At 38.3% G+C, this 24256-nt stretch overlaps 1 protein-coding gene and 1 long non-coding RNA gene across 8 annotated transcripts in view; one reads left to right on the top strand and one right to left on the bottom strand.

The window, feature by feature from the left end:
- Fhos (Formin homology 2 domain containing) overlaps window positions 1-21154 on the top strand; it is a 35692-nt gene extending 14538 nt beyond the window's left edge. The window contains exons 3-22 of one of the 7 annotated variants that reach the window (XM_089848170.1): window positions 6480-6538; window positions 10227-10294; window positions 10725-10830; window positions 10918-11012; window positions 12438-12543; window positions 12617-12711; window positions 12789-12932; window positions 13197-13261; window positions 13393-13649; window positions 13708-13920; window positions 14236-14667; window positions 14989-15803; window positions 16951-17109; window positions 17847-18032; window positions 18105-18502; window positions 18578-18652; window positions 18722-18914; window positions 19112-19259; window positions 19458-19625; window positions 20222-21154. In XM_089848170.1, coding sequence (XP_089704296.1) covers window positions 6480-6538; window positions 10227-10294; window positions 10725-10830; window positions 10918-11012; window positions 12438-12543; window positions 12617-12711; window positions 12789-12932; window positions 13197-13261; window positions 13393-13649; window positions 13708-13920; window positions 14236-14667; window positions 14989-15803; window positions 16951-17109; window positions 17847-18032; window positions 18105-18502; window positions 18578-18652; window positions 18722-18914; window positions 19112-19259; window positions 19458-19625; window positions 20222-20295 — 3856 coding nt within the window. In that variant the 3' untranslated portion in view covers window positions 20296-21154. Of the gene's footprint in view, window positions 1-6479; window positions 6539-10226; window positions 10295-10724; window positions 10831-10917; window positions 11013-12014; window positions 12151-12437; window positions 12544-12607; window positions 12712-12788; window positions 12933-13196; window positions 13262-13392; window positions 13650-13707; window positions 13921-14235; window positions 14668-14988; window positions 15805-16948; window positions 17110-17846; window positions 18033-18104; window positions 18503-18577; window positions 18653-18721; window positions 18948-19111; window positions 19260-19457; window positions 19626-20082 lie in introns of those variants that run through there. The other 6 variants (XM_089848165.1, XM_089848166.1, XM_089848164.1 and 3 more) reach the window with 6 other exon arrangements.
- On the bottom strand, window positions 20862-24256 carry LOC149651311 (uncharacterized). The gene is made up of 2 exons (XR_016371170.1): window positions 23578-24256; window positions 20862-22952 (listed from the first exon to the last, which is right to left on the bottom strand). It is a non-coding gene; the product is annotated as an uncharacterized LOC149651311 (long non-coding RNA).

Genomic DNA, 24256 nt, shown 5'->3' with positions numbered 1-24256 from the left:
CTCCTGAACTTCGGATTTGGCCTGGCAAAGTCTAGTGGGCGGGATTTAAACATGCACGTATAAATCCCGCCCACAAATGCCTCCAGCTTTGCAAATCCAAAACTGGAGTTAGTAAGGAAAGTCAACTTGTAGGGGATCCACTGGAGTCGCGCTTTCCAAGGACGTCACCTCCCGTAGCTCCTCCTCTCTCCATAGAGTATTTACACCGAGTTTCCTGAGATTATAAACTCAAATAAACCCTGTAAGGTACCAACGATTAAAGTTTGAACTCCTTTTTATTTTTTTCATGAAATCTGATCCAAAAAAAGTTGGTTAATTTCCTTTGTTAAATATCGCAATGCGATATAAAAAACAAATTTAGCGTATAAAATCAAGCGCCAATCCTTTGTTTCAAAAAATCACCAACCAGTCTTTTTATTTTATCTGGTACACTATACCCCTCCTCAACCTCGGGTCCTCGAACCACATAATTATTAGGGAAAATGTAAACGTTTGAAAATTACTTGGAAAACAGGCCAAGATTGAACAACGTTAAGTTTTATTTTGTTTTGTTTTTAAATCTTAGAGCATTAGAGGTCTGATCTGTTAGACGCCACCCACCCACTTTGTAATAGCAACGGAGACCTTGTTTTAACAAACGCCAAAATATCGGATCGGGAAAATCGCTCTTTGTTTAACACAAACACACCCCTCCTTAGCACTAACTTTAATTCGAAGGGCATTGCGAACTGTATACAAGCTTTGCCAGTCATTTGTGACTTGTGCAATCGCAATTCAACCGCGCTATCTACTACAACAAACAGATACTGAAAAGCTTATGGTATTCTGCTCGATTCAGTTCCAAACCCGAAGAGTCACAAATTACTGACTGGCAACCCAGATGCGCATAATGCGCGCGGTTAAAGTTAAGAAACGGTGTAGGGGGAATTTCTCTAGCTAGCCTCTTTCTTAAGTGCACACTGTCTATAGAGTAATACCAAGAAGCGATATCTAGTTTACTGGGGAAAAGGTATAAGATGCCTAAGTATTCGCGCGCCATAGTCCCAGTCCCCCTTTGAAAATACAAGAGGAGACGTAAAAGGAGGCCGGGCTATTTCGACTCTCCTCAGTCGGAAATTACGTCATGTTTGTCATTCGCGTCGCGCTGACGTCAGTTTTCAAGAACCAATGAGATGCTAGTTGTAATTTAGAGGCGGGGATTAATTAACTCCGGACCTACGTTTGGACTGGAGATAAAGCTGGAAATGTGGCGAATTTATACCTTCTCCCTAGTAAACTAGATTTCACTTCTTGGTAATACTGAGAGGTCTAAACCCCCGACTTTTGAAATCAGGATCTATTGGCATTAGATTTTAAATCTTACGTTCATAGTAACAAGCCATCTCGTAAATATATTTTTAGTGTAAAAACGTAATTTATTTTTTTCTATCTTAAAATTCATGCCAGTTTTTCGTCTAAAAATTCTTCGGCGGAGTGATCTATACCCACAGTTTTTCGTAGGCGTCTTAAAACACAGGTGATACGATGGTGGTGGTACTGGTACAGACCAGCTGATCTCCCATATGAAGGAATTGAAAGCGAAAACCTCAAAAATCTTTTTTTTATGCGAGAAATTTAACCAAGTTGGCCAAGGTTCCTAGTTCTTCCGAGTTGGTTGTCAACGTTCGATAGACTATTTCTATCAAAGGTTTTAGCTAAATACCCGCCGCCTTTAATACGCGTATTTATTTTGAGTTATCCTTAGCGTAGTTAAAGGTGGGCGTAGGTAACTCGGTTGAAATGGTTTATTTTGGGAAAGAAAAACAATGGGAAACGAATGACTCTTCGTTTTCACGTATTTCAAATTTATATACGAGTGTACGTTGTGACTTTGCAGTATTATTTGAACCAGGGAGACCCTCCTAATTCCCTTGTAGTATCGTTAAAGTTGATTGATGTATGCCCTCTTATTTTAGTGGAGGTTGTATGTATGCGTATATTTTTGGTTTTCTCTTCAGTTTCTACGTTAATTTTTGGCTACATTCCCGAGTTAGTTTTGACGTTGAAAAAACTGGAATTTAACTTGGATTTTAAAATAAGTTGCGTGTCGAATTGAATTATACCACAAGCAGCCCTTAACCAACCCGAGTTTAAAGGTCAAATTATATATTAAATTTCTTCTCGTATCGGACTTCAAGGATTACCAACGATTTATTTATTTATTTATTTATTCAAAATTTGTCTTCGCGTTTTAATTAAATTTCAAAACTATGAAAGAAAATTTAAAAGAAAGTTTTAAAATGATTCTCAGTTTTGACGAAGGAACTGGTTTGTGTTTTAACTGACCGTAGAATGAATCTCTAGATATAGTCGTGACTTGATTTTTGATTGGCCACATCATATAATGCACCCTATTACGCGAAAAAGCCGGTTAAAGACCCGTAAAAGAGACCCAACAATGAATACGTTTATTTTACTTGGTTTAACACCGCTTTTAACCATAAGGTTATTTATTTTTTTTTTGCTCAAAACCTAAGAAATTGGTATATTTGGATGCGGGACAATTTGAGGTATTAGACCATCAAAGTATTTGACCCTAGTATTTGAATGACCAGAGTTCTGACCTCTCAAAGTTGGTTATTCAATTTTCAGACAGCTGCTTCCAAAATTTAAGATATTTAACTCTAATTCTTGTAAACCAAAGAAATTAGAATCTTTATAATTTGGATGCGGGACAATTTGACCTCTAAGGATTTGACCCTAATTTTTGAATGACCACAGTTTTGACCTCTCAAAGTTGCTTGTGTAATTTTCAGACAGCCGCTTCCAAAATTGAAGCTGTAAGCCAAATAAATTGGAATCTTTGGAATTTAGATGTGGGACAATTTGACCTCAAAGTATTTGACCCTATCTTTTGAATGACCACAGTTCTGACCTCTCATAGTTGGTTATGCAATTTTCAGAGAGCTGTTTCCAAAATTGAAGCTATGTAAACCAAAGCAATTAGAATCTTTAGAATTTCGCTGTGGGATAATTTCACCTCTAATTATTTGACCATATGACCCTTGCTTCTCAAAGTTGGGCTTGACCCTTATAAATTGGTCAATAAAAGGGCGTTAAAATAACTTAATTAAAATACTTAATAATTTAAATAGCAACAAAGTAATAATTAATAAAAAAAATTAACAATTAAAACAAACCAAATCCCACCCATTTTATGCAAATTTTTATAAACCAAACCAACTTCCTTTAGTAATATTAATTTTAGCATCGTATAATAAATAATGCTGTCCACATATGTATTTTTTCTTTTTTCTTTTTTGTTAGTTCATAGAAATTAAATCCACCCCTATGAACTTAAAAATAAACCTTTTAAATCACGGTTATCACGCGTGTATAATATAATAGTTTATGGATCACCCAATTTTGGCCCACTTCCCCCCCCCTCCCCCCCCCACTAAAAAAATCATTAAAAAAACCTGAAGCTATTTTATTATTTTTTTGTTTTTATCCACGAAAAATCGAGCTTGGTCCTTTTACTCGTATCCATTTAAAATAACAAGACAATATTTCAACGCCGCCTTAAAAATTTTAAAACCAAACCAGCTAGGTTGATTTTTTTTTTATTATTATTATTTGGAGAGTTTAGATTTTGGAGGGTCACTCATAACTCTGATTTTTATAAGAGATACGGGAAAGTCCTTTGAATAATATGGTGCATGAGTATTTAATTCATAGGTTATAGACTAGGAGGAGTCATACCTTTTACAGAAGGAGGCCTGACTTTTGACCCACCCATTGAGTCAGGCCTCCTTGCGTAACACCTGAAGCCTGGCCTCCCTGTGTAAATGGTATGAATCCTCCTAGTCTGTAAATAATAAATATAATACTGACTGTAATTCAAAAATTCTGTGGTTCTGACCAATACTGACTGCAGGGGAACGGCAACAAGCGCCTTTTAGTGAAAGCGTGTATTGACAAAAATAATCATTCAAATGTTTGATTTTGAATGAAATCGTCAAAGTGCCTCCTCGCTTAAGTGGGATGACGAATATGTACTTAAAAGTATCGGGTTACTTTAGAGTTGCATCGGGAATGCATACAGCCAATGGGAATCATCGCGTACCCATTTTTCTCAACGTATCTTATCGGATTTTGTTTGAAGAGCTAGATTAATCATAATGTATGACCAATTTTACCTGGCGCGAATAATGTATATATCTCGCTGCTAACCAATTAAAATCACGGTTAGAAAGACGCCATCAGAATTATGAGGCCGGCGTGACGGATAGTAAGTTCTCAAGCCCGGTATACCCACAAAACCCGAATTAATAGAAATGAAGATGTTAGAGATATAGGGGCCTGCAACGATTCCTCTTAGCTGTATGAATTCCTGGTAGTATCGACTGCTGCTACGTAGGAGTCGGGTTACCAATATATAGTTGGCCTCTTTTAGCTCGAGAAACGTGATCTACAATTTCACCCCTGGTGTACCTACACCATTTGACAGAACGGGCAAAAAAAGGGATCAACTTGAAAAACATTTCCAACTCCAGCAAAAGAGAAAATTTTATCAAAAACACCGTGTGAGGTTTCAATTTATTCCTGTTTCTCTGTTTGTACTCTACAGTCCTCGTAGCGGCAGCCGGCAACAACAACACTAAAGCAAATTTTCTCACGCTCTTTTTCGTAGTATAGTCAGAAGTAAATTAATAGAAGTGTATGTACTTAGTACCTTGTACGATTTGAAAATAGCCCGACTTACTTTTGGGTTGACGTGAGCGACTTCATTTGCGAAGTGAGTGGGTGGGTTGCGAGGGGCTAATCACTGTTAAAGTCCCCGTACACCGATTACGTGTAATCATTTAGCACTGTCAAGGGTAGGGCTTTTTAAGATTACGCGTAATCAATTTAGTACAGTCAAAGGTACAATGAGTGACCGGCCCCTCGGTGGGTGGCCATGTTTGGTACTCCTAAGTGACGTCGCAATTGGTTTTCCTCCATTCATTAAGTGTTACATTTAATTCAAAACATTTTAAGATGTTGTAATAATGCATTCATAATTAGATAGTGCTCACTAGAGAAATTGACACTCCAACGTTTAGTAACTTTAACCGCGCCCATGCGCTTCAGTGTTGCCAGTAATTTTGTGACTCTAGCATCTTGGGTAATTGGAATTGAATGATATCACTGAATCGAACAGATTACTACAAGATTTTCAGCATCTGTTGTAGATAGTAGTTGAATTGCACTGGCAAGCACTTGTTTTGCAAACAATGTTTTGGACGGTACATTATTACTTTAAGCTTATGAACTTCCGTTCTTAAAGTAGTTCGTGAATTGGTTCCGTTTGTGTTTTGGGCCGATGAATTAAACGGAGAGAACGAAAAAAAGGGATGAAATTCGGCGTGACAATGGGATGAGTCACTGTACATCTATTTTACACAAAAGAACTTAGGAAATTAAACTTTCTTTTCAAATTTAGGTTATGATATTCCTTGACTTATATACGAGGTCATATTTATTAAATTACGGTATATACCCAAAGGTCACGACCTTTCAGGAGGAAAGGGGGGGTGTATAAGTTAAATAGGATGGAATTAAGACATCCTGTTGCGGTTTTAAGAAGTTCGTTTCGAAAGCCATAAAGTAAAAACTAAATTAGAACCAAGGGGAGGGAGAGATACGATTTTGCATAATCTCACGAAACGAAATATAGCTAGGAAATTTATGGATTTTGAATATTTTTTATGTTGCCTGCGTGGGTAGGGACAGTTTTGGGCGGGAATTTAAATTGGAACTATATTTTGAAACATTTTTTTTACTATTAAATCGTATCCTTGATAATCTGGTTTTGATGTCTCAAGATATAAGAGTTTATTTACGTATCAAAATTATTTGAAACTAACAAAGATCCACGATTCAACCAGCTAACTAAAAAGTTTATTTTTATAATCTTGAAGTTTGATTTCTTAGCTCGTGAATTTGTTAAACATTTCCTTAAACGGAGAACTAACTTATTAAGAATGGGTTTAAATTGTTCGCGAGTTTTGACATTTAGGCTTAAGGTGGTTTAACCAAGAAAAAAAGGAATGAATATGATTTTCAAGAATTATTTGAACTCCGGTCAAACTTAACTAACTGTGGTGGTGGTGATGGTAGACCCGGGTTGGGTTCCTTGAACCCTTTTGTCGAGAACGGGAAGCTGGTTTTAAATGATTTTACAAGCGAGTGCCGATCCTGAATGAAGCCTAAATACACGCTAGACTCCACCGGAAATGAGAAACGCCTTTAAAACCAACATTTTTTTTTCTCTATCCACTAAGGAAAATTTTTAAATTCTATAAGGGTTAAAAGTCAACGATACAGGGTGGTGTTTTTGACAGATCTTTCTGAAACACCCTGTATAACTAACAAATTTTAATAATTCTTGTGTGTTAAATGTTGATCACGTTCGCATTAGACCTAACGTATATTTTTCCCATTGTTTCTTTTAACAGTCGCAAGAACGCGATCGTACTGCGAACGCAACTATCTGTCAGAGTTCATGCGATTATTGGTGAGTTTATTCTCTTTTATCTCTTACTTTTCATCAGCAGTTGACTTAAGACCTTAACCTTTAATCTCTCATCCCACCCATTGAACCTAACATAATGTGACCTGGAAAGGTCGAAGAATTAAAATCTGAAATTAAAAGTTTCAAGAAGTGATATCTAGTTTACTAGGGGAGAAGTTATAAAATGCCCAAGTATTCGCGCGCCATAGTCCCAGTCTCTCTTTCAAAATACAAGGGGGGAGGTAAAAGGAGGCCGGGCTATTTCGGAAAATACGTAGTTTTCGTCATTCGCGTCGCGCTGACGTGAGTTTTCAAGAACCAATGAGATGGTGGTTGTAATCTAGAGGCGTGGATTAACTCCGGACCTACGTTTGGACTGGAGATAAAGCTAGAAATGTGGGGAATTTATAACTTCTCCCTAGTAAACTAGATATCACTTCTTGGTTTTATGGTGGCTATACAAACGTTAATTCTCGGTACTAGATCTACCATCTGCTATACTATATTAAGCCTATTCAGGCATGGTTCCCGGTAAGGTCGCAGAGTTGGGGGAGGGGAAACTATTCTGATGGTAAAGGGGGGTGGCGTTTCACGTGTTACACAGCGCGTGCAAGCTTTGACGAAATATACTTTTTGTTTTAATCTATGAACTTTCGCTGAAATTAAAGAACTGCTTGAATAGGGTTATAGTGTTTAAGTCTGTGTGACAATTAGGGAGGTGTTAATGACGCTTATAATTCGACACCGAGACCTTATTCGCGAAAGACAAACGTTTTGGGTTCTAAAGTGAAAATAGAATTGCGCCTTGCCAAATGGAAAACGAGGTCGCTTCCGTGTTAGTGTGGTTATAGCGGGGAGAGAGCCGGGGCTGCTGTTTCTATGGGGACCCACCGTCCTCTTTTGGCATTCATTCTTTGTTGTCTCGGGTCAACACCGTTTCGAAGTTGTTAAGAGACCGCCTACTCTCTCTTTCTGTTTAGCTTAGTAGGTTTAGTTTAGATTTAAAAGCGAAAGTTTGCTCTAAAGGCGGATTTTCACGAGGCAGAAATCGAGGCAAATCGGAGCGAAAACTGGGTTTGAATCACGCAACGTCTAGACGTAAAAAATAATTTAATACAATCCTCGATACAATCATTCTTCCTATGGTCAAGAGCAGACGAAATACATTTGTACGTTGGGAAATAAGGATTTTTTAAAACTGGACATTGGGCCTCTGGTCAGGAATAAATAAACTGGTCCATGACCATTGATCAGGGCGCGTCGTCTGCTAAACTAAAGAAGTGGATAATGTCTGGACTCTGGTTACCCTTGAATTTTATTAGTGGTCAAGTGGACCACTAACCCCCCCTCCGATTTAATTTTTAAACTGATCATTGCCCTGTGCCACCGCCTTATTTACCACGCTGATTACAAAACTTAGCAAAACAGACGATTGAGCAGACGTCAATTAAGACCTTATTAATGTTGACTAGAACATAATTGTTCCGCTTTGGCGCGCCGATTTTCGTTGCGTGAAAATCGCTTGCCATTGCGAAAGGCGTCTACTCTACAGTTTAACCGTGTTAAAGCGATATTTTTGCTCCATAATTCAGTGACGTGAAAACCGGGCTTTTAAGACGAGTCCCGGGTTAATCTAGCTGAATCTTAATGAAGAAAAATTTCGATTTCATCCCCAAATATGCCTTTAGGAGGCGAGGATCCACTTTTTTTAAAGTTAAAGAGGGCCTCATTGACCTCAATTCTTTAGCGCCTGGCCAACTCGTTTTTATTGGGTTGTTTAGTATAATTCGCAAGGACAAATTTAAGGAGACCACTTGATTATTATTAATTTATTAACGTTCACGGTTTAATTATAATTAGTTACGGGCGTGAGAGTTGATTATCGCAGAATTGTTTTCCTTTAATTTCTAACAGACATTTTTGAAACAACCCTGCATAATGAAATATCCAACTTTTTTGACCAAGTCTGACCAGGGATAGATTTAATTTTAGAAGTAGGAATGGAGAACGAACGGTTAGTATTTACTTCAGTCCGACTCATAGCCCAGTATAGAGCCCCTCCCTCCAACACGTAACGAAAATTTTAAATTATCTTATTGGCTCACTTAAACTACGTTTTGATGACGTAGCTGACGGGGACGGCGAAAAATACGCAATTCCTTTTTACCTCTGTCGCTATGACCCCGCCTCTTCTTTCATACCCCTCCGTCCCGTGGCGGGGGTCCGGGACTTTGACGCGATCCCACATTACTCTGTTCACCATTCCTACTTCTAAAATTAAATCTATCTCTGGTCTGACTAAACAATTTCTTAATTTCGTTTTAAAATATTTTATATTTGCTACGTAAATACATTCATTGGCGCGTTTTTTTTGTTATGGCCCCCGGGGAGGGGAGTTAGAGTTGGGTGGGGTTGGGTGAGAGGGGTAAGTACCTTATAACTCTAATTAAATTACAACAACTTTAAATTAGCGGCATCCTTGAAAGAAAACCAGACCGGAACAAAAGACTATATCCAAACCAGTTCCTAACAATAATAAACTTTTGTCATTGACAAGATCAACCAGCTTATATATTGAACGGCGAAAATAATTTGTTAATGCCAATTAGCGGTTTTATGGATTGGCGTGAAACTATAACCACGTTTACCACGATTTTGGCGGGAAAAAAAAACAACTCCGAAGCCTTTTATTTTTTCCCGCCTTTTGTTTATAACCGTGCCAAGAAACCGCGCAATAACTATAGTAATTAGTTTAGGCTTAAGACCCAAATTATACAGTAATTGTGTCTGTTATTCTTAAGAAACTATTTTTATAATCGACTTAAAATTGTCGTTGTCGAAGACTCGAATCCATCCCGAGTCTTTAATTAACCGTTTTGTAATCGTTGACGCGTTAAAGCTCACATTTAAAACTGCCTCCCAAATTAAAACATTTTTCGCGCCATTGCGTTCTCTATTGATTAAATGGCGGGAAAGAAAAATGCGCGATGGCATAAGGGGTTGGCGCGTGTTCTCATTTCTGCACGAGGGAAGCCACCGCGCGCGCGACGGAAGATGGTCCACGGATAAAAGAGGGGTTGCCATGGTTACTATTGATTCCCAAAGGAGAATTTTGAGCTCGTGCTACACGCGCTTCAAGATGAACGTTTAAAGAGCCCTTTTCCCGCCATTTCCTCTATGCGTGAAGATCTGGAAAATTTTATTAGGCCTATCACCACCATCTTCCCCTCTCTCTAAATAAATATTAATATGAGTAGGCCTAGGTCTTTTTATCCCCAGTTTGTAGTAGAGATTACGCCATAGTCTCAGGATTTTGACTACATCTTTATAACCATAAGTTTATAAGCAATGTGCCATAAGTATGACACTCCCTATTCTTGCCATAGACTTACAGCTCGAGCTAGTTCGAGAACGACAAGCGAGAATTGCATGTCTACACTCTGTTAATTTTGCAGTCCCTCTTACTATTTAGTCTGTACTAAGCCCTTGACAGCGCCTCACCAGGCGACGTCGCTTTGCTAGAATCTATGACCTACGTCACTCACTTCATGACAAGCTCCAGTTTGTAACCAGTGACAAACTTATGGCCAACATATCTTATGAACTTATGTTATAACTAAGCAACATTCGAAACCTTTAAAGGGACAGTGAAATAAATATATCGTTGTTTTTTTGTTTTGTTTTCTTTCAGAGAAACTCTTAAACTCGACCGGAAGAGAACTTCGAAGGGCCTTATTTTCTTTAAAGCAAATTTTCCAGGTAAATTAGAAGCATAGGAAGGAATCGTTTATCTGTAGCGGGGGTGGTGGTCCTGGTTTAGCTAAAAATGCCGGAAATATTTTTATCCCAATAAAGCTAAGCAAACTAGTTTAACGAAATCAAGGTAGCTAGCTTGGTTTAACCCATATTTTTAGAACTTAGAAGAATTTAGAAGCAGGGTTTTCCATTTTTGAAATATTTGAAGGACAAATTTAAGGTTTTTGGTGGGATCTTAGAGGAGAGAGGTGATATGGAGTGGCAATGACTTCATCGCTGCTCCGTCTCACCTCTCCTCCGAGGCTGCTGGATCAGGTCGCATATTTTAAGCATTAGACTAGGATTATTGCACTTTTGGGCGGCGTTTGATGATTATAATTCGATCTCTTCAAACTTAATTTGTTTTCAAATGAATTTAAATTTAATTAATTAGGATGATAAGGATTTGGTTCACGAATTTGTTCAAAATGATGGTTTGGCTTGTCTTATCAAAGTCGGATCGGAGGCCGATCAAAACTATCAGAATTATATCCTAAGAGGTAAAGAGACCTTTGTGATGATATTTCAGATTTAAAAATTAAATAAATAGATTTTGGTGTTTTATAATTGGTTAATTTTCAATATAGCCCTGGGTCAGGTCATGCTGTACGTAGATGGCATGAACGGGGTCATTTATCACAACGAAACTATTCAATGGTTGTACTCTCTCGTCGCCTCAAAGGTAATCACACTATTTTATCAGTTGCAACGGGAATGCATAAAGCTACTGGGAATCATTGCATACTGCTCATTTTCACTCAACGTATATAGGCCGGTTTTGTTTGAAGAGCTGGTTAGACTAATCATAATGTATGGCGAATTTTACCACAGTGAATTTTAATAATCTATCTCGCTGCCTGTTGCACCTTGCGTGCTAAGAACCGGCGTGGTTACCAAAGAGGGTATAAAGAGGGGGAGTTGAAGCTAGCAGCTTTGATAAGGCATTTTGGGAGTTTTCGCTTTTCTTTTATTATTTATATTTTTCAACCAATAAGAGGGTAGTGAAAGATGCGCGCGCACATCGGAAGCTTGGGAAAATTTCCAAAGCGATAGCACTCTAGTCAAGCCTTCTACGCCCCGCCCCCTCTTTTTACTCTCATTGTTGCTACCAACCAATGAAATCGCGCAGTTAGAAAGACGTCAGAATTATGAGACCCTCGTACGCGATAGTAAGTTCACTCAAGTTCCGCCCACAAACCCCACATAGAAATTAACATAGGTGAGCACAATTATTCCTATTAGCTTTATGTATTCCTGATTTAAACAAAAATTAACAAATAAGAATCATAATTATTTATGGATCTCAACGTCACTGATAACGTATCTGATAATTTTGTAAATATTATACAATTTCCAGCCTTGGTAACAATAATACTAACGATAATAACCGATAATAACTAATGGGAAATTGTAACATTTTAAGATTAAGCCCTGATATAGGATTATAGTTATAAAAATACTTTTCAGTTTTTGTTCGTTGTTAGTATTATTATATATTTGATTTGATTTTAAACGTTGATGGTATAGCGAGCGGGGTAGGTTATTGGACGCGTAATAACTAATGTTAATTAACATGGCTTTAATTGAAAAGGTAATTCAGAGTGAAAATTCTTGAATAATAATTAGCATAAATTAATTAGAAATTAATACGCATGGCTATTTATTTTTTATTTAAATTAATTCAAGGTGTTTTTTGCTCTTTTTTTCTATGAATAATTAATGTCTATCGCTTGAAAAAATTAATTAACACGGATGCTTCTTCAAAAATGGACTTAATTTATGCATATTTCTTAACTACTAATCCACGTGATATCAAGATGGTAAGATTTAATTTCAAAACTATTATTTAGGCTTAGTTGTACGCTTTTAACCTTAACCCTTTATTTTACCTTTAAAAAAGCTCTAGTTTTTCTTTTTAAATTAAAAGCTTATTATTATGTTAATTAAATATTATTCGTAGTTTTAAATTTTAAAATTAGTTTTTAAATCCTCGCTTTAGGCTTATTTATGTGCGATTAACCCTCCTAATTTAAAATTTTTCCTTTTGTAAGGCTTAAAAAAGTTAATTTAAATTTAATTATAATTAAAGTTAATTATTTATATTTAGTATCGCCTCGTGGTTAAAACGGCTCTTAAGTTATTACTAGTCTTTGTGGAATATACGGAATCAAACAGCATCCTATTACTAAAAGCGGTTAATTCCGTTGAAAAAGGTATTAAACTTAATTAAGATTAATTGACCAAGGCTTAAGTATTTAAAAATCATGGGTTTTTAAGCTGTTTTAGGCTTCACTCCCTGGTCAAATATCATGACACTTTTAAATGAGAAAGATTCGGCCGATATGGAATTGTTAGTCTATGCCATGACACTTATTAATAAGGTATGGTATTTGCTACTTATTTTAATTTAATCGTCATTAGTTTAATTTTAGGGTTGTGGATTGTTTTTTTTTTCTAGACGTTAAATGGTATCCCAGATCAGGATACTTATTACGATATCGTAGATTCTTTAGAGGAACAGGGTATGGAAAGAATTATTCAGTATTATATGTCAAAACAAGGCACCGATCTCGACTTGTTGCAACAGTTTCAAATATACGAGGTTCGTTTATTTTTAATTAATTATTTTAATTATGAAGGCTTCGTGCAACGTTGTTTACGCTTCAAAATAGGCCAAACCGCGTCAAAATTGGACCAGAATTAAGAAGGTTATAAAGGGTTCAAAGTTCGTCGAATTTGAATCTTTATTTTACGCGTAACTTCTTTATTTCTTGTCCGTTTTCGACACTGTTTGGCTCGTTTCGAAGTCCAAATTCCGCTCTACACGAATAACAATTTAAATACGTTGTTCCCACGTGACGCGTAGGCTGTACTACGTCACGAAGATGGCGACGACGATGGTAAGCCGTTACCATTGGATGCCAGATTAAGGTAATCTCGTTTTAATAATTTTCACGAAACACCCAAAACCCTGGCCTTTTTTAAAAACTTAACAGCGTTGACCTTTGAAGCTAACAACCGCTTCTAACACTTTGCCAACCCTCTTGAATATAAAAATGTAGACAAATTCCTAGAAGTCGTCGGACGTCGATGGACGAAAATGAAAGACGTAAAAGTCGACGACATTCGTTGGGTAGCGTACCTAGTTCCGCCTTGCAGTTCAAACCACGAGTCAATGTACTTCCGGAAACGCCGGAAGAGACGTCGCACAACGCCACGTGGCCCCCACCTCCCGAACGGGACGCTAATCACAATGAACAAGTTATTAAACCACCTGATCCTGGAAAGATGACCAACCATCTCAATGGAAACTCTCATTGTAAGTATACTGACCAATTGTTTTAAACGTAGGACGTTGTTGATTTGCCCCTTGCTAGGCGAGACGAATGGTATTCCTGTCAACGGTATCACACCCGCGTTGAGGAGAAGACGCGAAAGGGACGCCAGGAACCGGTCCTTAATTAAGGAACAGGAAGAAAGTAAGGGAGTCGTCTACGCCACCACACCAACCTCGCCGCTCTCACCTACTTCGCCCGAACCCGTCTGTAATGGTGAAAGGAATGGTCATGTCCTGTCACCCGAAAGACACAGTAAGTAGAGACATTATTTGCCATACTCTCGTCCATTTGGGGGGGGGAGGAGACCCTGGTCCAATACGCACCTACTAGAGGCAGTTCGAGTCGGCTAGTCTCCCTTACGCGTGCAGTGAACTCGGGTGAACTCAGTCTGGCGTTGGCTCTTGGTTGGCGCAAAGTGAAATAACATAAAAGGGCGGCCAACCTCCTGTGTCTTGGTATCACTGTAATGGAATGGTCTATATACATATGTACCCGGGCCATGGGCATCAGCCGGTAGCTCTTATTCCTGGATTGCTATTGATGCTTAGGGAACGTTTCTCGTTGCAGCACCGTCTTTAGTGGTGCGTCAACGATCACGTTTCGAAAATCGCGTCGACGAACAAAACCGCAAAAACGAGCAAATGTCCCGAACGAACGAAGAAGTACCTAAACACAACAACAACAACAGTAGAAATCATGTCGTCCAATCGCCTCCCCCGGCGCAACCGACCGCCGTTCAGAATAATGTCCTCCAGAAACAGAACAGTGGGAACGACGTCTCTCAAGCTCATTACGGAAGGAACGATTTGAATAAAAAGTCCTGGATGTTGTCTATGATGTACGGTGGTAAGAGTCAAGAGGAACCCGTGTCACCACCCGTCATTCAACCATCCCCGACTTCTCCCATTGATTCCAATCGCAATAACACTTGGGCAACAACTATGAAACCGCCCAAGGAAGAGGAAGTCGTCGTCAGACCGACGCAGTTGAGGAAAGAAGGTAAGAAAGTCTTTAATTTATCTTTCCAAAAAGGGAGGGTAATTATAGTACATGAGTGGGATGGTTCTATGGGAAATCATCAATTTTGAGTGGAAAGTGTTCAATACTTCTATGACCAGCCGATTCTGCCCTCACAAGGAATGCACCCCCTACCGAGTTCTGAACATTGTTAGCATTTTCTCTCGGTTTCTTACTTTAATTTAAGGGATGACTGCAATTGTATCTTGTAAACTATGTCCCTCGCGTAAAAAGGTCATAGAAGGTTCAAACGGTATCTATTTGTCTTTCATCTCGGTAATTTTGATCCAAAAACGGTGACAGGTAGCATAAAAGACATGCGCGAGAAACTGATGTACAAAACGGACCCTAATTTACGTTCCCCAACTTCGGAGAATCGTCCAATTATCGGGGAAACTGCGGGAATCGTTAACCGCGCCAAAGAAGGTTTGGCAGCTAGTCAAAGACCCGAAAACGCCAACCGTTTAGTTCATCAACTTAGCGGGGGCAGTCTGGCCGATCCTAAGAAACCCGAGAATGATTTGCAATGGGAACAGTTGCTGAAAACCATCGATAGACCCTTGATCATCAACGACTTGGACTTTAGGGACTTGGATGACGGCGATGATTCCAATGTCTTTCAAACTACGTGTCCTCCACCCGGTTTTAACAATTACAATCAACAACAACCAGTGATACTTCCCGGGATGGGACCACCTCCTCCGCCTCCACCAATGAACGGGTTTGGTCCACCGCCTCCTCCGCCCCCTCCACCCATGATGAATGGATACGGTCCACCCCCGCCTCCTCCTCCACCCATGATGAATGGATACGGAGCTGCTCCTCCACCACCACCACCTCTTTTCCTCAATCGTTCGGCGGCCAACGGACCGTCCCAACCGCCTCCCTGGGCAATACGAAATTCTAATCAACAACCCCCTCCACCGCCTCAACCCAAAACAATTCCTAAAAACAAGAAAACGGTCAAGTTATTTTGGCGCGAAGTTAAGGACGATGGAGCCATGATTCCCGTCGTGGGAAAAGTTAAAACTATTTGGGATGAAATTACGCCCATTCACGTTGATACTCAGAAGTTGGAGCATTTGTTTGAGAGTAGAGCCAAAGATATCATGAACAAGGTAAGACACTTTTTTACTTCATTTTTATTTTATTTTTTTGATATTTCATATTTTGGGTATTTTTTACTTTTAATTTTGGGTGGACTATTAGTTAAATTTTGAGTGGACTTTTTACTTAAATTTTGGGTGGACTTTTTACTTAAATTTTGGGTGGACTTTTTAGTTAAATTTTGGGTGGACTTTTTACTTAAATTTTGGGTGGACTTTTTAGTTAAATTTTGGGTGGACTTTTTAGTTAAATTTATACTCGTAATAACCAGTTCCTAGATTTCTCTGTATTACATCTGATTTAGAAAACCATATTTCGTAATAAAGTGGAAGTTATATATCGTTATTATTGTAGGTCCGTGTATTATTAATTGTCATCCAAAGTTTATATTATTTTCAAGTGTTGTTTATATTGTTTTAAGCCTATTTATTATTTACGTAGTCTGATTTGTTGGTGAAATTTTTGCTGGCTTGTTTTTTTAACCCAAATTTGTGGCTTTCCATTTGTCTTTTAATATCACAAACCTCACACGACGCTTTTGCGCGGCACATTGTTACGTTTTAACATTCGCGTACCTTGACCCTTGACCTTTGACTCAAGTATATGTTATGTTCACTAACTTAAACGTTAAATGTAATTTGAAAGTTTTAAATTTATATATTTAGGATTACTAAGTTTAAAAAAAATTGTTTTATTTATCAGTGGGTTTTTTAATTGTGATTAGATTTTTAATTAAATGTTATAAATTACATTTAAATTAATTAATTAATTAGGGGTGGCTTCGCTTATTAGGTTTAAAGAACTATGTAATTTATGTTAAATTGGGTTTAATTTAAAATATAATTAATGAAAGTAAATCAATATTTGCATGTTTACAATCACGCTAACATTTGCCAAACATTTCTATTTTCTTTTTGCAAAAAAAAATTATTTACGCTGTTGCCAAACAAACAAACAAACAAATTTGACGCATGCTTCTACTCGCAAATAAATAACTCAGGAGGTAAGAATCATCCATTAATATTTGGACCAATTAAATTAATTAGACTTTAGTTCCCTAATTAATAAAATAAAATTAATTCTTAACCAATTAAATCAAAGGATAATTAAACGGAGTTTTTGAATACATACCTTGTTTGGGATATTTGTTGTTTACAGAAAAGCCAAGATGGTAACAAAAAACACGAAATTGTAGTTTTGGATCCAAAAAGGTCCAACGCGATTAATATCGGTATGACTAAGTTACCACCACCAAGGACTATTAAAACCGCCATTTTAAAAATGGATAGTACAATCATGAATAGGGAAGGAATTGAGGTTAGTTTCGCCTTGAATTATACAGGGTGTTTCATTAAAGGGAGGGTTATTATAGGACCGAAAGTACAGTGAGATGGTTATATTGAAAATCGTCAATTTTGTGTCGAAAATGTTTCTATACTTCTATGACCCATGTAAGGGGTCATCCTTAAAACACTCCAATGTTCATAACGTGTCCCTTATAGGTTGTCAAAATTGGTCATGGAAGTATAAATAACGTTTTCAAAGTCCCATAGAACCGTCCGTCTTATCAAAAGTATATAGAATAAAAACCAAAAGTACACTTCGTTGAAACTTGCTGGCGCCTTGTAATATGAAAAGCCCTCCTTTATCCCAGAATAGTGCCGACCCCCCTCTGCGTATGATTATCTTCCCGACAGTGGCACAGGAAACAAGTCGTGAATAAGCTCATAAAATATGGCAGATGCTATCTCTAGTACCAAAAATTAACGTTTGAATCGCCAGCATCATGTACTACTTTCTATAAACCAATGACGTCAAGAAGCTCTTCCCTGTGATTGGTTAGTTCCTGTAGGTCTTTGAGCGGAGGGTGGTTTTCTTCCAAAGGCAGGGAATTGTTAATGAAGTGTACTTTTGGTTTTTATTCTATATACTTTTGATAGAACCGTCCCACTTATGTACTTCGCTCCTATAATTAAGGACCCCTTTTTTGGAACATGCTGAATTTAGATAGGTGAAATTTAAAATCAATCAAAATTAATTTTAACGCGTATTAGAAAATTTTAACCCTAATGATGCCAACTGAGGAAGAGAAGACGAAAATAATGGAGGCTCAAATGACAAATCCCGAAGTTCCTTTAGGGTCAGCGGAGCAATGTCTCTTGACCCTGGCGTCCATTAACGAACTAGAAGCGCGTTTGAGGTTATGGGCTTTCAGACTGGACTATGATACGGTCGAAAAAGTAATTCTTAAAAAACCTACCGAACTGTACTTGGTCCAATCAATTAACTGACCCTAAGAATGTGACCTTTAGGAAGTAGCCGAACCGTTGATGGATTTGAAACAAGCCATCGTTGAGATTCAAACGAATCAAACGTTCAGGGCCGTCTTGTCCACTTTGCTTTCCATCGGAAATTTCCTAAACGGGGTTGAAGCTCGCGGTTTTCAAATCGACTACTTGTCCAAAGTTCCCGAAGTCAAGGACACTGTCCATAAGCATTCGTTACTTCACCATTTGTGCCATATTGTCATGGAAAAGTTTCCAAAGTCCAGCGATCTCTACTCCGAAATGGGCGCGGTCACCAGAGCGTCCAGGGTCGATTTTGACGAAGTGACCAGAAATTTGACCAAGATGGAAACGGAGTGTAAGTCATCGTGGGATCATCTCAAAGCCATCGCCAAACACGATGGATCCACGTCGATGAAAAACAGGTATTTACCCGGCGTTGCGAGAAAACATAATCAGGGGTGAAAGGTCAGAGACTGTAATTATTTCTTAATTTAAAGAATGTCCGAATTTTTGGCGGATTGCGCCGAGAGGATCATAGTTTTGGGTATCATTCATAGGAGAGTCATTAATAGGTATAATAAACCCTAATTAATTCATCTTCTAATAGCATTTAATTAATTATTAGCAAAAATAATTAATAGGTTCCAAAAATTGATGGTATTTCTGGGCTGTTCGCTGTTTCAATTACGCGATTTGAAAGTTCATCAAATTTGCAAAACAGTCAGCGAATTTGCCTTGGAATATCGCACGACTCGAGAAAGGGTTTTGCAACAATTAGAAAAGAAAGCCAATCACAGAGAGCGTAATAAAACGCGTGGCAAAATGATCACCGACGTAAGAATTGAAAATTCTTCCACTAATGGACAGGTTAGATTGTTTGAAACGCTTTTGCAATCATTCATTCATTAATTACTTAACTAATTAATTTCCCCAAACCCAATCGCTCGTGCTAATTGTACGCAGAGTGTCGCCTGAAATACTTGAAATTCGTTTTATTTATTTGAAAGTTTCGCGGTTGTTGTTGTTTACAGACTGATAAGTTTAGGACAAAAGAACAACAAGCTGATCACGAATTACGTCAGCTTTTGGGTAACGGTGTCACGTCCGATGTTGAGGACGCCAAATACCAGAAATGGGGGACATTACCCGGCATGAAAAGTAGACAAAAGGCTCATCATGGTAAGTTCCATCTTTTTACATTTATTTGGGGAAGAAGAAATATAGGCCTACTTCTTCTTCGTAAGGACATATACATATCATCATAAGTTCATAAGATAAGTTCGTCACTTCTTAAGAGAGCTTGCCATGAATCTAGGTTAGGGGAGGGGGCGGGGCGTATATCAAAGTTTACAGACGATTTCCTTGACGATTTTGTAGGTTCCATGAGCACCTTAGGTCGATACAACAACATCCAATTAAATTACGAAAGCATGACTGATGGTGATGACGAAATCCTGGAATCTCTGGTGAAAACCGCGACGACGCAACCTTTAAGAAATGAACCGCGTATCCGAAAAAAGGCGCGTTACGGAGACAGAAAGTCACGTGAGTTTACTTTTCCTTTAAATTTTAGCCTATTTTTAACAGAATGTTGTTGTTGTTGATTTTGAAAAAAAAAACGCCCCCAACAATTACCTCTCCCCCCCCCCCCCGAAATGTTGTCCGAGTGTGACGTAATAACAATCAGGCATACCTTAACAATACTAGCTGCTAAGTAAAACTAGTTTTATGTTTTTTGACCCAAATCCATGATCTTATTCACGATGCGTGGGCCGAGGCTTTGAAGCAGACGACGCATTATTTTAAACCAGATTTGTTTGTTAAGCCTTGTCACACGCATCGTGAATAAGCGTTGGGTGGATTGTTTTCACCCTAATTTTTAAAATTTGAAACTAATTAATATAATTACAATTTCGCACGGCTTTTAATTAACTTTAATTAAATTTAATTGCGATTAAACTAGACTTGTAGTAAGAACTTAGAGAATTCCTTGCGCTTGTAGGCAATGACTAGAGCAACGTACGTATTGTTGTTGTTGTTGTTTAAAACAAACAAACAAAGAGCCAGAGTTCAAAGTCAACAAACAAACACTCTTCCCCCTTGCTGTATACAGTTCTGACACGATAGGGACAATTTTGCAGTTCGTCGAACGCTCAAAAGTGGTTTAGATTTGTCCGAAGAGGAACGTATGATGTTAGCAGCAATTTCCTCATGAGGTCTCACTTCAACTTGGAACCATTAGTCTCTATTGCGTCTTAATATTTTTTTTTAGAAACCTTTAGGATTTTATCTATCATCATAGCCCCCCCTAAATCATAGCCATCCGTCTTACTGTTTAGGATTACCTGTCTGTCCATTATCGCGTTAAACAAACCTACCTATGATCGAAAACTTTAGGCCAAGTGCATTGCATCTATTCTTATTCTAAGGTTATTAGGCTTAAAATTAAGCCTAATTCATCTCCTAATCAATTTTTATAATAATATATCTTTGATATTATTAAACCAAATCTTTTGATACCGCCAGCCCACGATGCATTTAAAATTAAATCAACAAACAACAATTGTTAAAAAACAAATAAACCCGTGATTTGAAAAAGAGAAATTAATTTCTTGTGATTGCCTAAGTTTTTTTTATTATATAAATAATATTATTATTATTATTATTAACCACACAATTTTTGTTGGTGTTTTTTTGTTGATTTTATACAAAAGAATTGTAGGTTTTTAAAAAAATACATACAAATTGTTTTTCTTTTCTTTTGTAAAGAGTTTTTTCTTCCCCCCATTCTCGGTAGATTTTACCGATTGATACTTGTTGTAATTTGTAAATGTACAGATTTTGATTCTTTTTCCTAATTAATTAATTAATTAATTATTAATTACTATGTAGACATACAACAAGAACAAAACACCCCCCCCCTGTCATTTTCGTGTAAATACTTGAGTCTTTTTCACACTTACGAAAGTCCCCCCCCCCCCAACCATAACTATAAACAGGCCAGTAGTAAACATTATAATCTGGTACATATCTGTCATGTCCGGACAATAAAAGTGACGTTAATTAAACAAGAACTGTCTCATTTAATTTTGTGTTTCGAATATTGGTCATAGGTTTATGGTCACCGTGGATTCTAATTGGTGATGGGTGAGTAGCGGCAATTTTCGCAAAGATTGTCTTCTGTCTTGTAAATCGCGTGGCAAAGTGGACGGACTGCAATTACAAAATGTCCAAGTGCTTTTCTAATTAAGAAAGCACGCCTAAAGTGTACTTGACCCCCAAAAATACTAAAAATATGGCGATTGTAAACTTATCGTTGTTAACTTATGACAGCACGCACGTGTTGGGCTCTAATGAGGCCGGTACCCACCCGCTACGCTAAGATCTACACGAAGATATTGTCCTTTGTCCCTGGACCGATCCGCCTCGTTGTCAATCCTTCCTTTCTTTCGCTTACCTCGACTCAGACTTCTAGGAACTTCGCCCCGACAATCCGGCTCCGAAACTTTTACATTTTGACATATTTCAACCTTGAAAGGATCTCGTTTTGTTTAGCAATGGACTGTTCCATTAATCCCAGAGAAGAAGCAAAGAGCACGCAGGGGCGGTACCGCCGCCTTGGGTTATTTCTATGGCGCCAAGAATCCGGCTCCAAAACTTGTACATTTTGACGTATTTCAACCTTGAAAGGGTCTCGTTTTGATTAGTAATAGACTGTTCCATTAATTCCAGAGAAGAATTAAGCAAAGAGCACTCAGGGGCGGGGCCTCCGCCTTGGGTTATTTCTATGGCGCCAAGAATCAGCTAGAGACATTGCGAGTTGAATAGCCTCTCGTTCTCCGTGTAGTGAACTCGGGACTCCTTCTGGCGCTGCTTCTTGACGCGAGGGAGAATACCCCAAGATGGCGGTCCCGCCCAATGGAATGGTCTATTTCTAAACAAGAGTTCTTTCAAAAATTACCCGAACTCGGGTGTGTTAGGCTTAATGTAGCAATTCTTGCGAGTGACCTTGAATGCCAGAAAAATGCAGATCCTCTTTTACATCCCATCTGAGATTAATTTTAGAATCTTAATTTCCTAGCTGTTCCGTTATTACCCACGTATTTTGTTTTTGTTTGTTTTCCCATCCCATTGTACTGATAGCTTTACTTCGAATATACCTTTTGGCCAAATTTAACGAGTACAGGGTGTGTTGTTACATTGGTAATAGCTTTAGCTTTACTTTTACTTTCCGTGTCTTGTTTAAAAGTATTGGGTTCCCACGCTGAAAAAGTATTTTTCAACTTCGAGCTCTTAACCCCTAGCTGTTAATAGCTTTATTTTTACTTTGGCTTTCTGCGTCTTTTTAACAGTATAGCGTTCCCACGCTATAAAAAGTGTTTTTAACTTTGAACTGTTTAGCTGGAACTTTTATGACCCTGATTGTAAAAATTGGAAAGTGTAGCCGATGTAGGGATTTATGGTTATAGAGATAATTTTAATATTCTGACTTTTGTCAGACCTTTAAAATAAGAAACTTTAATTGTCACAGAAAATTTTTGAAAATATTTCATTTTGATTTATAAGGTAAATTTACCTTAAGAAAGAATGAAATCGGGCATGACGTAATACCCAAAACATGTGTGGCCAAAAATTCCAAATGTTTTGTACGTATTTATACGTACTAAGTAATGGGCATATTTAATTTTAGGTTTAAGATATTTACTGATAATATTTCTGTCGCCACAGATTGAGAAAAATGTCTTTTATGAACCTTGGGGGTCGCTGTCAATTTGTCACTCCGTTATCAAAGGTTATCTCTCCTAAGCCGAAACCACTCCTTTGAGTGGACCATGCAGGTGCCATCGTGGCGCCAGCCTGTCTTTCATCAACCTGCGGGGGTTTTACCTCTTTAGTTCTCCCCGAAAATATACTTGCTTTGGGGTAGCGAATAATTGGTACATGAATTTCGAAATTTAAACCAGAATATTGAACGTGAATTTCGAAATTTAAACCAGAATATTGAACGTGAATTTTGATATTTAAACAAGAATATTGAAGAGGAATTTAGAAATTTATTAAACAAGAATAGAGCTATCTCGGAAGCCTTCGTGCGACGTCACCCACGCTTTTGGTCCATAGAACCAAAGCGGCACCAAACATGGCGGCTCACTGCCAAAGCTAAGCCAGTGACGTGGTTTTACCTAGGCACTGACGTCACAACTGAAATAGCTCTATATTGAACAATAGAGCTATCACAGAAGGCTTAGTGTGACGTCACCCATGCTATTTGCCCATAGAACCAAAGTGGTACCAAACATGGCCGCCCACTGCCAAAGCTAAACCCGTGACGTTTTACATAGACCCTGACGTCACAACTGAGATAGCTCTATTCCACAAATATTAAAACACTGGCTAAGCTACCCTGAGGTGTAACTACCTGTATATGAAGACATTAAACACTAAATAGCCTATCCCTCGCGAAATATACGCGTGATGTAGTTATTTAGAAACTAACCTTTATTACGTCTTTGAATAGAGCTATTTCAGAAGCCATAGTGTGACGTCACCCACGCTATTTGCCCATAGAACCAAAGTGGTACCAAACATGGCCGCCGACTGCCAAAGCTAAGCCCTTAGCCCGTGACGTTTTACCTAGGCACTGACGTCACGACTGAGATAGCTCTATAGAGAGAGAAGGAAACACCACAGGGGCGAGGCCGCCATCATGCCGCCATTGGGGTATCCTCCCTCTCGCCAAGAAGCTACGCCACACGGAGTTCACCCGAGTTCACTACACGCGGAGGGAGGCTAACCAACTCGCGCTGCCTCTGGCGGAGCTTCTTGGCGAGAGGGAGAATACCCCAATAGCGGCCTCGCCCCTGTGGTGTTTTGGTTTCTCTCTTTGTTATAAACCTTGAATTTGTCTATTAAGACTGTGCGCAAAGTAAAACATTTACAATGACGCCTTCTTGCATTCTTTCCCTCCCACCAAGAAGCGCCACTAGAGGCAGCGCGAGTTGGCTAGCCTGACTCCCGCCTTTAATCAACCTAGTCTCGTCTAATTATTAAGAGTCTTAATTGATGGGAAAGTTCTACAGAATCCGCAAGGACTGCGATAAAGAGAATGTAGCTTGGCCATCAAGCAAACCACCTTACACCCTCAATTATTTAAAATAGTTAAAAATTAAGAAAGT

This window comes from Phalangium opilio, unplaced genomic scaffold, assembly GCF_054372755.1.
Source record: "Phalangium opilio isolate 3A_F unplaced genomic scaffold, DU_Popi_V2 ptg000082l_1, whole genome shotgun sequence".
NCBI classification, from domain to species: Eukaryota; Metazoa; Arthropoda; class Arachnida; order Opiliones; family Phalangiidae; genus Phalangium; species Phalangium opilio.
This window is presented reverse-complemented; position numbering and strand designations above follow the sequence as displayed.